Source organism: Eulemur rufifrons, chromosome 6, assembly GCF_041146395.1.
Source record: "Eulemur rufifrons isolate Redbay chromosome 6, OSU_ERuf_1, whole genome shotgun sequence".
NCBI lineage: Eukaryota > Metazoa > Chordata > Mammalia > Primates > Lemuridae > Eulemur > Eulemur rufifrons.
Genome location: NC_090988.1, coordinates 90,164,908 through 90,180,619, shown reverse-complemented (window position 1 = coordinate 90,180,619; position 15,712 = coordinate 90,164,908). Strand labels below are relative to the sequence as shown.

General features: G+C 42.3%; 1 protein-coding gene and 1 non-coding gene across 2 annotated transcripts in view; both read left to right on the top strand.

Moving 5' to 3' along the window:
- AGBL2 (AGBL carboxypeptidase 2) overlaps window positions 1-15,712 on the top strand; it is a 40,375-nt gene that overhangs the window by 20,215 nt on the left and 4,448 nt on the right. Inside the window, exons 8-14 of the mRNA XM_069469891.1 lie at window positions 730-1,512; window positions 2,972-3,128; window positions 6,309-6,435; window positions 7,018-7,118; window positions 9,063-9,193; window positions 13,531-13,597; window positions 15,338-15,463. Coding sequence (XP_069325992.1) covers window positions 730-1,512; window positions 2,972-3,128; window positions 6,309-6,435; window positions 7,018-7,118; window positions 9,063-9,193; window positions 13,531-13,597; window positions 15,338-15,463 — 1,492 coding nt within the window. The remainder of the gene's footprint in view (window positions 1-729; window positions 1,513-2,971; window positions 3,129-6,308; window positions 6,436-7,017; window positions 7,119-9,062; window positions 9,194-13,530; window positions 13,598-15,337; window positions 15,464-15,712) is intronic.
- LOC138385492 (U4 spliceosomal RNA) lies at window positions 12,138-12,277 on the top strand. The gene has a single exon (XR_011233730.1). It is a non-coding gene; the product is annotated as a U4 spliceosomal RNA (small nuclear RNA).

Genomic DNA, 15,712 nt, shown 5'->3' with positions numbered 1-15,712 from the left:
TGGTGATGTCAAACTTGGTTTTTTGTTTTTTTTTTTTTGAGACAATGTCTTGCTCTCTTGCCCGGGTTAGATTGCCATGGCGTCAGCCTAGCTCACAGTAACCTCAATTCCTGGGCCCAAGTGATCCTCCTGAGTAACTGGGACTACAGGAGCATGCCACCACACCCAGCTAATTTGTTGTTTCTGTTTTTAGTTGTCCAGCTAATTTTTTCTGTTTTTAGTAGAGACAGGGTCTTGCTCTCGCTGAAGCTGGTCTCAAACTCCTGACCTCAAGCGATCCTCCCACCTCAGCCTCCTAGAATGCTGGGATTTTAGGTATGAGCCACTGTACCCAGCCCACACAGCGGTGATCTCTAAGGTAGACATGCTAGCAGCCAAAAGAGGACCCTGGCTCCACTACTGTTCAGTGTGTTTCAGATAAATATACTGCAGTAGTTAGAAACTGCTACTGAGCACTCTAGAAAAACTCCAAGCTCACAGAACTTCCAAACACCTTATGCAGCAGTGCGTTTTGAGACTCTTTTCCATCCCAAACAAACTTTCCTTCCCCAAGTTTCTACTAGTGTATGTGAGTTGGAGAACTAAGTAAGTTAGAAAATGAACGTTTGATGTAGCACGTTGTCCTGTTGTAATAAGATCTATATTTTACCGGGGGAAAACAATATTTTCCCAGATTTGTTTTTGAGGAAAGTGTGAGGTTACAGACATGTTCTATTTTCCCCATTACAGAGACACCTATGAGTATGAACTCACCTTGCGAACCGACCTCTACACAAACAAACACACTCAGTGGTTTTATTTTCGGGTTCAGAACACCAGAAAAGATGCCACGTATCGCTTCACCATCGTCAACTTGCTAAAACCCAAGAGCCTTTATACTGTAGGGATGAAGCCACTCATGTACTCCCAGTTGGATGCCAACATCCACAACATTGGCTGGAGGAGAGAAGGAAATGAAATTAAGTACTATAAGAACAACACAGATGATGGGCAGCAGCCCTTCTACTGTCTCACGTGGACCATTCAGTTTCCCCATGACCAGGACACTTGCTTCTTTGCACACTTCTACCCATATACATACACCAATTTGCAATGCTACCTCCTGTCAGTGGCAAACAACCCCAAGCAGTCTCAGTTCTGCAAGCTCCGAACTTTATGCAGAAGCCTAGCAGGAAATACTGTCTACCTGCTCACCATCACCAATCCATCCCAGACCCCTCAAGAGGCAGCTGCAAAGAAAGCTGTGGTCCTGAGTGCCAGAGTCCACCCTGGGGAAAGTAATGGCTCCTGGATTATGAAAGGTTTTTTGGACTTCATCCTTAGCAACTCCCCAGATGCCCAGCTCCTCAGAGATATCTTTGTCTTCAAGGTGGTTCCCATGTTAAATCCAGACGGTGTGATTGTGGGAAATTATCGGTGTTCCTTGGCTGGAAGGGACTTGAACAGGCATTATAAAACCATTCTGAAGGAGACTTTCCCTTGCATTTGGTACACCAGGCACATGATCAAAAGGTAAGACCTTTTATCTGTTGATCTTTCTATGAATGCTGTGAGCACTAGCACCAGATATCCCCTATCTGATGGGGTGAGAGGTCTCTTCTGTTGTTGTAGGAATCAAATGTGGCTTTGGAGACAGAGTCTTTACCATTCTCTTTGCAGTCAAGTGGGTTTGTTAATTTTCAGACTTTTAAATCATGTCTTATCTTTGGGTTGAAACTGAACATGCAGCATTTCAGCTAGGGTCATTTCACTTATAAGTGAAATAATTAAATGGAAAAGGTCAGAGTTCAAGGGAGTTCATAGGTGTTCATGATGAGACTTGTGTAATACTAATAGTAACTAACAATTGGTGCTTATACATGAAGTGACAGGCACTATTCCCGATGCTTAACACATATGACCCACAATCAATATCCTATGTTACATGAGGAGATTAATTGCCTAAGATCATAGAGCTAGTAAGTGACAGAGTAGATATTTAAACACAGGCTCTCTGGTTCTAGAGTCTGAGTTCCTTATTACTGTCTTATATTGCTTCTCATGAAGAAAGAATAAAATCAGTCAGCAGTTTTCAAGCCTGTGTTAAAGCAGTTGATGGCTATAGCCTTCAATAGCACCTACCTGGAAGGAACTTTCTTCATTCACAGCACATGAGAATATGTGCACGCACACCTTCTAACCATTCTGTGTAAATGCCAGGAGTAGTGGTGGGCTGGTGTGCATGAGTTTGGGAGTCAGACAAGCCTGGATTTGAGACCTGGTTTTACTAATGGCTGGGTCTGTGACCTTGGCTAAGTTATTTAACCTCGCTGAGGTTCAGCTTTCTCATCTGCAGAATGGGGATAATAATGCCTGCCTTGGGTGGTTACTGTGAGGATTAAATGAGATAATCCATGTGATCCATTGTATCTAGCATAGTACCCCGTACATTATGAATATATAGCATTATTGTTACTATCCTCTTCATCTTACCATCATCATCATGGAGAAAGTGAACATATTTGAACAGTTGGAATAGGTGTCCTGGGTGATCAGAAGACAAAGAAAAGCTGAGCCTTATAAGAACTGGCCCTGGAAAGTCAGAACCAAGGCTTTCTTTGGTTCTTTTTCTTTCTTATAGCTGTGACCTCTCTGCCTCCCTCCCTCTCTTCACAGGTCTTCTCCAGGGTGGGCTTTTTCTCATAGGCTTGCCCCACTTCCTTGTCAACTTACACAAGGCCTACCCACCATCCTTTCCATATCAGAATTTTTCCATTTCAAGTCCCTGATTAACAGGGACAAGGCATGCTGGTGACATGTTTTTACCAATGGCTAAGGATGGGTATAGGGTCCATTGAAGGCCATTGAAGCTGAGATTTTCATAGGAGGGAAGGTATCAATAGCCATACTTAAGGAAGACATTCCACATAATCCTTGATTATTTGTATGTATTTGATTGTCCACTGAGTCTTTTGTTTCCCCTCCTCAATAGACTTCTTGAAGCAAGAGAGGTTCTCTTGTATTGTGATTTCCATGGCCACAGCCGTAAGAATAATATCTTTTTATATGGCTGTAATAACAACGATCGCAAGTACTGGCTTCACGAGCGAGTCTTCCCTTTAATGTTAAGCAAAAATGCACCAGATAAGGTAAGCTCATAAGATAATTTTCTGTCCATTGACTGAGGGACAAGGGAACTCACTGCTTCCTTTATATGTTTTATTTAGCACTTTTTTTTTTTTTGAGACAGAGTTCAGTGGCTTGATCATAGCTCTTTGCACCCTCAAACTCCTGGGCTCACGTGATCCTCTTGCCTCAGCCTCCTGGGTACCTAAGACTACAGGTGCGAGCCACCACACCTGGCTATTTTTAAATTTTTTGTAGAGATGGGGTCTTACTATGTTGCCCAGGCTGGCCTCAAACTCCTGGCCTCAAGTGGTCCTCCAGCCTCAGCCTCCCAAAGTGCTAGGATTACAGTGTGAACCACCGCACCAGGCCATTATTTAGCACTTTGCATCTCTTTTTATTATCTTGGGTAAATGCCAGCAACCTAGACTTTCTAAAATTTAGAAAGATGTGGCTTTAAAAATTCCCGTGTCCATCAGCATCAATTGATGAACAGATAAATAAAATTTGGTAGCTTCACACGATGGAATGTTATTAAAAATACTGATACTGTAAGACATAGATGAACCTTAAATACATTATGCTAAGTGAAAGAAGCCAGACACAAGAGACCACATATTATATGACCCCATTATCTGAAAAGTTCAGAAAAGGTAAATCTATGGAGAAAGAAAGTAGTTTACTGATTGCCCTGGGCTGGTCGGGGGAGAGTGAAATGAAGAGGGACTGCTAATGAGTACTTTAGCAGTACTCATTATTCAAAAAATCTGGGTTTTTTTCAGGGGTGATGAAAATGTTCTAAACTTAGATTATGGTGATGGTTGAACAACTCTGTGTATATACTTAAACCATTGAATTGTGCACTGTAAATGAGTGAATTTTATAATGTATGAACTATATCTCAATAAAGATGATTTTTTTGAAATTGTTCTGGCTGCTTCACCTGAGCAGAAATTGAAACTCTTAGTAGATAGTTATTTATGACCTTTAATCCTGCGGTTGGCCCTAGAAGAAGAGATTGAAGGACTAGCCAAAATGCCAATGTCATATAACTTTCCACAGAAAAGGTTATGTAGGCTGGGCACAGTGGCTCATGCTTGTAATCCTAGCACTTTGGGAGGCTGAGTGGGGGAGGATCGTTTGAGGATAGGCGTTCCAGACCAGCCTGAGCAACATAGCAAGACATCATCATTACAAAAAATAGAAAAATTAGCTAGGCATGGTGGTGCTCACCCGTAGCCCCAGCTACTCAGGAGGCTGAGGCAAGAGGATCACTTGAGCCCAGGAGTTTGAGGTTGCAGTGAGCTATGATGAGACCACAGTACTCTAGCCCAGGCAATAGAGAGAGATGCTATCTAAAAAAATTTTTTAAATACAAAAAAATGCAGAAAAATCTAAAACCACTCATAATATCTTTAAAAAAAAAAAAAAAGAAAAGAAAGAGGAAATGTCATGTAATACAAGATCACAAATGGCTGGGTGTTGTCCCAGCTACAGAAGAGGCTGAAGCAGGAAGATGACTTGAACCCAGGAGTTCTAAGCTATGGTGCTCTGTGCAGATCTGGTGTTCATAGTGAGTTGGGCATCATTATGGTGACCTCCCGACAGTGGGGGACCACCAGGGTTGCCTAAGGAGGGGTGAACTGGCCCAGGTTGGAAATGGAATAGGTCAAAACTCCTGTGCTAGTGGGTAGTGGGATCATGCTTGTGAATAGCTACTGCACTCCAGCCTGGGCAACATAATGAGACTGCGTCTCTTACATAAAAAAAAAAAAAAAATCACAAATAACTGTAAGATATTAAAGAGCTAATGAAAATAACATAAAAGTTTTAATAGTTTACTAACAACTTTGTGACAGTTGGGCATATACAAATAATCTACATTGGTTTAGAAGTTGGTTTTTTGCATTATAAATAGATCTATAAAATGTAGCTTCATGCCAGGCGTGGTGGCTCATACCTGTAAAACCAGCCTGAGCAACAGACTCTGTCTCTACAGAAAATACAAAAATTAGCTGGGCGTGGTGGCACATGCCTGTAATTCCAGCTACTCGGGAGACTAAGGCAGGAGGATCACTCGAAGCCCAGGAGATTGAGGCTGCAGTGAGCTATGATGACACCACTGCATTCCAGCCTGGGTGACAGAGAAAGACCCTGTCTCTTAAAAAAAAAAAAAAAAAAAAGTAGCTTTCAGAAGAAGAAAGTAGGTTGGATTTACAAAAGTATTTAAATGATAGTGTAAATTTCCTCACATAAGGATGTATGAGACAAATATTTTATATTGCTCTTGTTTAAAAAAGAATAGAGGAAGTTTTTCTTCCTTCCTCCCTCCCTTCCTTCCTTTCTTCAAATGAAATCATATGCAGAAACCATATGTAAAACTAATTAAAGTGGGGAGAGAATTTGGAACCCTGACCCCTCTGCCTCCTCATTCCTCAGTCCTTGAAGCTGAAATGCTCTGAGGCTCCTCACTAGAACCCTTGGATTCCACAGGGCACAATTTAAAACTCACTAGACAGTGAGATACCTTCCAACTGTAAAACCTTCTTAATAGGATAGGATAGATAGGGATAGGTGGCAAGTATATGTTATAAGCTCTATGTGAGAGAAAGGGCTAGGAATGGTCAGAAAAAACAGTGGAGGATATTGAATTCCAAGTGATAAGATGAGAGCTGCCAGCAGAGATTATGGGGGCAAGGAATACACAAATACAGAGAGAATAAACCCATTAGATCTAAGCGTTCAACTTGGAGAGTGGCAGAAAGTAAGTCTTAGAAAGATTGGCTCATGCCTTGAATGCCAACCATATGTTCCAGGAACCCTAGTCCTGCAAAATTCTCTTTGGGGGAGTAGTGAGGGGGGAAGGGTCCATGAGTAAATAAGTTTGGAAAATAAAATGCAAATATACTCCCCTCCCTTTGGAAGATCACAGTCCACAATAGCATATTAAATGCCCTGAGAGGTCTTGCAAAGGAAGCCTGTTTAATTTTGTTAACCCTTCATCTCCCTGACTAACATGACCACAGAACTCCTTCTTCCCTTGTAGTACTTATTAACACCCCTCAGAATTACTATTTTATGGAACATGCTTTAGGAAATAATATATAGACCCCAAAGGAACTATTCTTGTATCATATGAATGAGTCTTAGACATTTTACATTTGCTGGTTTATGATTAACAGAGAATTTGGATTTCTCTTTAGTTCTCTTTTCATAGTTGTAATTTTAAGGTCCAGAAGTGCAAAGAAGGAACAGGACGAGTTGTGATGTGGCGGATGGGAATCCTAAACAGCTACACCATGGAGTCTACCTTTGGCGGGTCCACCCTGGGTATGCTCCCCTTTGAACATCATAGGCCAGCATGGCAAGGGAGAGCCAAGCAAAGCACCTGGGGAGATGAAATACCTTTCAATGTTGGGGAGATAATTGATCTAGAGGATGTCCTTGTCTAGCCTTATGCTAAATTTAAGTACCCAACGTATGAATGTGAAATATAATACTTGATGGAATAGTATAGCATAGTGGTTGCTCAAGACCTGGAATCAGGCAGATATGGGTTTGAATGTCAGCTCCATTTACAAGTTGTGTGATCCTGGGCAAATTACTTAACCTCTCTGAACCTCATTTTCTTTAACTGGCAATAATAATAGTATCTGCATTGTAGGTATTACTTAATGAAATAGTGCATATAAAACACCTGCCATAGGGCCTACCACAAAGTAAAACCTCAGTAATTATAGCCATCCTGATTATAAGTTTTTTCATGGTCAAACATTCTTCTGAACCAAACTAAAACTAGGAGAGCTACCCTCTCCAGAAGCATAATAGTCTAGAATTAGATATTTTAAATAACTTAGATTTGTATTCAGTCACTGAGATTTAATTAAAAATGCTTGTGGATTTTTTTCCCAGGTAGTAAAAGAGACACCCACTTTACAATTGAAGATCTGAAGTCCCTAGGTTATCATGTCTGTGACACTCTTCTTGATTTCTGTGATCCTGACCAAACCAAGGTAAAAATGGGGTTTCAAGAAATGTGGTGATGCTAGTGTGATGTTTCACATGGGTCCAAAGTCATCCCAGTGGGATTACAGGTGATCTTTATTTTGCTCTTAGTATTTTTCTGAAGTTTTTATAATCAAAGAAAATAAGCCCCCCGCCTACACACTATCAGACAATGGCAAGACCTCATAGTGGAGACATTCCTTCAGCACATCTCTCCCTCACTTCCAAGTTTACTCATGCCAGCACAAATTCTTACATTCTTTTCTACTGTTTTAGAAAATCAGATGTCTTTTCTCCAGAACTAACCCTGACCTTTGTGCACTTGTCAACTTCCCCTATGGCCTCCCTGAAGTCTTGCCTTATTGATTACATCCTCTCTTTTCTGTGTCCTCAGTTTTTTTCTCTTCTTGCTTCTCCTCAACTGCAACTCTTCTCAAGCTACCCCTATCCTAAAACACAAGGTTTCCTTTGGCTTTGTTTCACTAGCAGGTTATTTCTATTCTATTTCTGCTTATCACTCAACTTCTTAAAATGGAGTTTGTACTCACCTTTTCTTTTGGAGACAGAATCTCACACTGTCATCCCAGGTAGAGTGCAGTGGTGTCATCATAGCTCACTGCAACCTCAAACTCCTGGGCTCCAGCAAGTAGGTGGGACTACAGGCATGCACTACCATGCCCAGCTAATTTTTTCTATTTTTGGTAGAAATGGGGTACTCACTCTTGCCCAGGCTGCTCTTGAATTCCTGGGCTCAAGTGATCCTCCCGCCTAGGCCTCCCAGAGGACTGGGATTATAGGTGTGAGCCACTGTGCCTGACCTGCACTCATCTTAGTCTCTAACTCATCTCTTATACTCCTGGTGAAATGTTGGCCCTGGGAACACTTGATGTGCACTACCCTGGATACAAGTATTTAATAAAAATATTGGCTTCTGGATAGCTGAGCATGGAGGCTCCTGGAGGGTGGCACGCCCTGGAAGCCGTGGAAGCTCCACTGCCCTTCCCCCATACCTGGCCCTACACAGCTCTTCATCTATATCCTTTGTAATATCTTTTATAATAAACCGATAAATGTAAGTGAAAAAAATAAATAAATAAAATAAAAATAAATAAATAAAAACAAAAAATAAATAAAAATATTTATATTTGGCCACAACACATTAAATCATATTTTCCATAAGCCAAAATCTGAATTACCTCTGTCCTTGCTACTCAAAAAAATAAATCAGAGCATTGCATTGTTTAAGAAGTTGTCTATAGCCATAGAAAAGCCAGAGAAATGTTGGGTCTGGTGGCTCATGCCTGTACTCCCAGTGACTCAGGAGGCTGAGGTGGGAGGACTGTTTGAGGCCAGGAGTTCAAGACCAGCCTGAGCAACACAGCAATACCCTGTCTCTAAAAAAAAAAAAATAAGTAAAGCCAGAGAAAAGTGGCTAAAGCAGTGCTCACTGATGTTCTGCCCTAAAAAAATTTTTGTCTGTTCCTACAGCTTATGTAATGTGTCTATTAACATGTCCTTACTAGCATGGGTTGCGGCTTATTTATCTTTGTGTTCCCAGCAATAAAGTCCCAGCCCGGCATAGTGGCTCATACCTACAGTCCCAGCACTTTGGGAGGCTGAGGCGGGAGGATCACTGGAGTCCAGGAGTTCAAAACCAGCCTGGGCAACATAGCAAGACCCTGTCTCTCTGAAAAAAAAAAAAAAAATTTAGCCATGCCTGGTGGTGCACATCTGTAGTCCCAGCTACTTGGGAGGCTGAGGTGGGAGGATCACTTGAGCCCAGGAATTCGAGGTTACCATGAGCTAGGATTGCACAACTGTACTCTAGCCTGAGTGACAGAGCAAGACACTATCTCTAAAAAAATAATTATAAAATGCCTTTCAGCATAAACTTAGTATTTGATGAATAAATAAATTACTTAACAAAAATCATTTCTTTTTCACTTTCACAGTTCACTCAGTGTCTAGCAGAGCTTAAGACACTCTTACAACAGGAAATCCACAAGAAATTCAGTGAATTTGGGCAAGATATGGATTTAGAAGGAAGTTGGAGTGACATCTCTTTGTCTGACATTGAATCCAGGTAACAAAGAAAAACCAGAGGAGTTTATTTTTTAAAATAAATTTGTTGTTTTGTTTGATCTGTTGGTTTTGGTCTTGGACCACAAATGCAAAAAATTGAGTAAATCATACTCTTCAATTCATGGTGCCCTTAAATACACTTCATTTCTTTGGCAATTATGTATTTAGCACATTTTCTTTGCCAGACTCTGTTCTAGGCACTGGAATAAAGGGTAGGGAGTTGGGCAGGCAATCTGTGGTCAACTGAAAAGCCTTTGTCATTGACTCCAAGGGAGATGGAAAGACTTTGGGAGGTTTTGAGTAGAGAAGTGTCATGATCTGACTTAGGTTTTAGTTTCAACAGGAACATTCTGGCTGCTGTGTGGAAAACAGATTGTGAAGAGGAAAGGTCTAAGCGGAGAGTCTCAATAGGAGGTTCTTGCATTAGTACAGGTTAAAGGTGGTGGTGGCTTAGACCAGAGTAGTAGTAGTGATTGGGGGGAGATGTGAATTGCTTAGATTCTAGATATATTTTGAAGTTAAAAACATTAGGATTTGCTTATGTATTGGATAGGGGACATGAGAAAAGGAGAGAATAACTCCACCATTGGCTGGTTGGAGTTGCCTTTAACAGAGATGGGGAAGATCAAGGGAGTGGAAAAGGTTAGGGAGATGGCAAAGGTTAGGAGTCTAGTGTTGGGCTAGTTAAGTTTGAGATGTCCATTAGATATTTAATGGAGATATTGAATAGGGAGTTGGATATATGGGTCTGGAGTTCAGTGGGGAGGTCCAGTGGAGAGAGTCATCATTGGAGATAGATATTATTTAAACCTTAAGACTGGGTGGAATCCCAAGGCAGTAAGTGCAAATACAGTAAAGAAGGGGTCCAAGTCTCAGTTAGACATCCCAACTTTAATAGGTTCAATGAGATAGGGAGGAGCCAAGAAAGGAGTCTGAGAAGAAGGGACCAGTGAGGCCAGAAGAAGACCAGGAGAGTGATTTTTTTAAAACTTAAATTAGATCATGTCATTCTTCTGTTTAAAGCACTTCATAGCTGGATATTGTGGTGTACACCTGTAGTCTCAGCTACTTGGGAGGCTAAGGCAGGAGGATCACTTAAACCCAGAAGTTTGAGGCTATAGTGAGCTGTGATGAGGCCACTATACTCCAGCCTTGGTGACAAAGTGATACCCTGTCTCTGAAAATAAATAAATAAAATAAAATAAAGCATTTCAATGTCTTCCCCAATTCACTCAGATAAAAAGCCAAAGACCCTATTGTGGCCTACAAGGCTATAGGATCTAGCCACTAATACCTCTATGGCCCCTACCCTTCCCTTTTCGAGTTCTGCTACTGCCACACCAGCCTCCTCACTCTTGCTCAGACTTGCCAGGCCCTCTTCTGCCTCAGGGCCTTTGAACTTGAAATTCCATATGCCTGGAATGCTCTTTCCTCAGATATCCACCTGGCTAATTCCTTCACCCTCCTTCAAGTCTTGACTTAAACATCACCAAGACTTGAAGGAGGGTGAAGGCCCACACTCATTACTCTAATACTGCAACTTGCCTTCCTCCTCCCCCTCCTGCCACTCCTCATCCCCCTTAGGTGCTCTGCTTTTTTCTGTAGCATCTGTCACCCTCTTTCATTCTGTATCATTTAGGTCCTGATTGTGTCTGCTGTTTATTTCTGTCTCCCTCTACTAGGAGGTAGGTTCTATAAGGTCAGAGATCTTTATTTTGTTTACCTCTGTATCTCATGAACCTAGAACTGTACCTGTTCTGTACCTAGCACAGAGGGAGAACTCAATCAATATTTTTTGAATTAATGTAGTATGCAGGATCTCAGCTCTACCCTTGTAGCCTCCGTGACTATTTCAGGAAGGCCCTGTGTGGGTGGATATCTCCTGGGTGTTCAAGACACCTCCTATTCCAGCTTACTGGCCAGTGTGCCTCAAGTCTGACCCAGATGGCCTCAGGTTTCTGGCTGGGCAGAGAGATCTTCTGCCAGAGGCCGCACTATAGTCTGTGGTGGACATTGGAAAGGGGGTGGCTCTCCCACCCACTCTGTGTGGCACCTTGACATTTGGGCCCTAAAGCCGTTCTAGCTGAGTCTCCCGATGGACCTTACACCAGACCATCAGGCCAGGTAGGTGCCCCGTTCACCATGTCTCCACTTCCACTCTCTCAGAATCCTTTGTCTAAACTTCTGAGACCACTGCACCAACCCCCGTCCACTTTCAGCCTCAAAAACAAGATGCTTTCTGTCTATCAACTCATAGATAATAGTGCCCAAGGATAATCAACTCAGAAACAGCCAGACTCTGCATTCTAGCTACCTCAGCAGGGACATTCTGATGTATTTGATTAAGAATTATTGAAACAGGCCGGGCGCGGTGGCTCACGCCTGTAATTCTAGCACTCTGGGAGGCTGAGGCAGGTGGATTGTTTAAGCTCAGGAGTTCGAGACCAGCCTGAGCAAGAACGAGACCCCATCTCTACTAAAAAAATAGAAAGAAATTAGCTGGACAACTAAAAATATATAGAAAACATTAGCCGAGCATGGTGGCTCATGCCTGTAGTCCCAGCTACTCAGGAGGCTGAGGCAGAAGGATCACTTGAGCCCAGGAGTTTGAGGTTGCTGTGAGCTAGGCTGACGCCGTGGCACTCAAGCCCAGGAAACAGATTGAGACTCTGTCTCAAAAAAAAAAAAGATTATTGAAACAAGTTTGCCAGCCTCTGCATTAGGAAGCTGGTTATCACAAACCTCCATAGGGCTCCGCCTATCCATTCTCACGATTGCACAGAAAAGCAGACTGTGAGTGTACAAGCCCAGTCTGAGTTTGCTGTTTCTATGTGTGCACACACGTGGTTTTTGATACTTTCTAGAACACACTGTCTTCTAGTGCTTTAATCCCATTTGTTAAAGCTTTCTGTTTTCTCCCAAAGGGACTTCAGAAGGTATTGTCCTGCTTTGCGCAGTGGCAGTATCATAGCCAATGAGGTTTATCCAAGGCACAATTATTGCTAATTGAAAATTTTTCCCGATACTCTGCCATGATGACTTGCAATATAGTCAGCACTGGCAATTTTTGACAGTCTCTATGGGAACTGAGTTTAAAAAAAAAAGAAGAAGAAGAGGAAGCTATCATTCGGTGGCCTCAAAGGCTACGCCTTGCCTGGAAAAGCCTTGTGAGAATTGGGAATTGGGAATTAGATCAGAGAAGATAGGGCTTTCTTCCTGCTGTCTTGCTGTAGAACTCCTTATTTTGCATTGAGGGGAGCTAGGGGAGCGTAAACAGAATGAAGGGCTGGGCAAAACAATGATTTGAAATGCCAACTTTTCTCATGTGATTTGAGTTTTGTGCCTGAGAAACTTTTTATATGTGGAGCCCCTGTCATATAGTACAGCTCTCAGTTCTAGCTAACCAAACCCCAGGAAAAGGAAAATATAATTTTACACTTAAGCAAAGGACATGATAAAGAAAGAAAGAAATAATTGATTATCTTAGTTTGCATTCATCCTAGCCCTTACAGAAAGAGGGAGGGAACAGTTTGTGGGGGAAGACTTTAGATTTGTCTAGATGTGTATCCAAAACTTTTGAAGGCAGAATTGGGGCGATGAAAGTAATACTCTTGGTCTCTGACCTACAGATTCTTTATTAAATTTATTTGTTTATATATTTATTTTTGTTTGTTTTTCCCATTTTGGCTCCTTTATTTTTTAATTTTTTTAATTTCAAAATATTAAGGGGGTACCAATATTTTTGTTACATGGATAGCTTTATAATGCTTTAGTTAGGGCTGTAAGTGTGCCCATCACCTGAATATTGTTCGTTGTATCTGTTAGGTAGGTTTTTACCCCTCTTCTCCTCCCCGATGTTTATATATTTAATACATTTTTACAGAGTGCCTGGTAGGATCCTGGCTCTCTGAACTGATACCGGCCTGACAGGAATGAATGAGAAAAATCCCCTGCTCTCAAACAAATCACAGTTCCCCTGCTGTTCTCTAGGATTCTTGAGAATCTCATGGCCCCTCACAACCTCTGCCAAGGGCAACTTCACTCATCTGTCCAGTATTTGCTCTGCTGCATGGATTGTGAACTCCTTGGTGCCAGGGGTTCTGCCTTGTTCATCTGTGTTCTCTGTGCCCAGTGCACTACCTGGCATGTAGGAGGTGTTCAGAGTGAATAAATGAATGTACTTGTCAAGAATTCTTAGTAACTGAAGCATAGACAATGAGGCAAATAGTGGACTAAATATCCTAATCCTGTACACTGGTCTGGTAAATGTTATACTTCCTATATTAACTGTCATGTTAATGATAGTTATTTCCCTGTTTTCTTTTCTTTGGGAAACAGCACCAGTGGTTCTGACAGCTCTCTCTCAGATGGGCTTCCTGTTCACCTACGAAACATAGCAGATGAGGTGAGATTATATTAACTCTTACACCCAGGAAGTAGCAGCCTTAAAAAAAATCACAACACTATTCAATAATTTGGTAAAATTTTCCAACTGTCCTAAGATCTACAGAAAATATAGCAATAGTATCCTAAGTGGTCACCTTGCCCTGGAGTCTCTTATTTTGTCCTTTATAACTTTCTTGCTTGAGCTGGGTGCAGTGGCTCATGCCTATAATCCTAGCACTTTGGGAGGCCAAGGGAGGAGGATTGCTTGAGGCCAGTAGTTCCAGACCAGCTTGAGCAAGAGTGAGACCCCATGTCTACAAAAAATAGAAAAATTAGCCAGGCATGGTGGCGCATACCTATAGTCCCAGCTACTTGGGAGGCTGGGGCAGGAGGATTGCTTGAGCCAGGAGTCAGAGACTGCAGTGAGCTATGATAACACCACTGCACTCTAGCCCGGGCAACAGAGCAAGACCCTGTCTCAAAAAACTAGAAAAGTAAAGAAAAAACATAATAACTTTCTTGCTTAATTATTAAAGCCACCTTACGGTAACAACCAAACTAATGATCAGTTTAACCACACATCTAATGATCAGTGTTATCTGGACCTGACATTATTGCCATAAGTAATCTGGTTTCATATTATAAATCATAGATATTTGGTTATTGGTATATGTTCCCCTTTGGCAGTGTATCTATAATAGTGGGATTTGGGGGTGGTTCTTTTTGTTTTGTTTTTTGTTTTGAGACAGAGTCTTGCTCTGTTGCCCGGGCTAGAGTGCCGTGGCATTAGCATAGCTCACAGCAACCTCAAACTCCTGGGCTCAAGCAATCCTTCTGCCTCAGCCTCCTGAGTAGCTGGGACTGCAGGCCTGTGCCACCTGGCTAATTTAACCATGCCCGGCTAATTTTTTCTATATATTTTTAGTTGTCCAACTAATTTCTTTCTATTTTTAGTAGAGACGAGGGTCTCGCTCTTGCTAAGGCTGGTCCTCGAACTCCTGAGCTCGAGCGATCCTCCCGCCTCGGCCTCCCAGAGTGTTAGGATTACAGGTGTGAACCACCGCGCCCGGCCGATTTGGGGGTGTTAAGTAGGGAGCAGCCTCTAGTAAGGAGGTAACTGAGCTGTTTATTCTCTGGGGAACCTGTGGCCTCAAGGCCAGATCTCCAAGTGCAGCCCATCGACCAAGTCCATAACAAGTCCTTTATTAAAAGGATTTGTTCTGTAAAATTTGGATTCAGTCAAAAGGCCATACTCAGCCGGGCGTGGTGGCTCACGCCTGTAATCCTAGCACTCTGGGAGGCCGAGGTGGGCGGATCGTTTGAGCTCAGGAGTTCGAGACCAGCCTGAGCAAGAGCGAGACCCCACCTCTACTAAAAAAAAAAATAGAAAGGAATTATATGGACAGCTAAAAATATATATAGAAAAAATTAGCCGGGCATGGTGGCGCATGCCTGTAGTCCCAGCTACTCAGGAGGCTGAGGCAGAAGGATCGCTTGAGCCCAGGAGTTTGAGGTTGCTGTGAGCTAGGCTGACGCCACGGCACTCACTCTAGCCTGGGCAACAGAGTGAGACTCTGTCTCAAAAAAAAAAAAAAAAAAAAGCCCATACTCAAGGATCCAGAAGGCCACGTGTACCCCCAGGCTGTGAGTTCCCTACCCCTGATAGCCTTTATGTCTTGAGTGTTGTGTGAAGTGTGCCACATGTGGGTGGACATAGCTCTGGAATCCTCAGTGACCAGTTTCCCTATTTCTGGAATAGCTGAATCAGAAGAAGAAGGCGCTTAAGAAGAAAAAAAAGAAAGCACTTCAGACTAGGAAACAGCGAAATGAGCAGTATCAGAAAAATAATTTGATGCAGGAGTTAAAGTTAACAGAAGAAACTCTGGTAAGAAAGCCCTGCTACCTATTTCTACTATCGGATCACAGAGTATTCCATAGAGGGAGCAGGAAAAGAGGTTAAAGTTTACTACAAACCAGAGGGGGATGGAGATTGGGACAGGGGAAAACTTTCTATTTTGAGGTCAGAGCCCTTCCATGAGTCTTCTGGACATCTCTGAGCAGGTTTCAGCCTTGGCCTACTGCTCCTCTCCTACCCTCTGGAGTAGCAAGTCTGGGTTTAGACCAAGTCTGGATT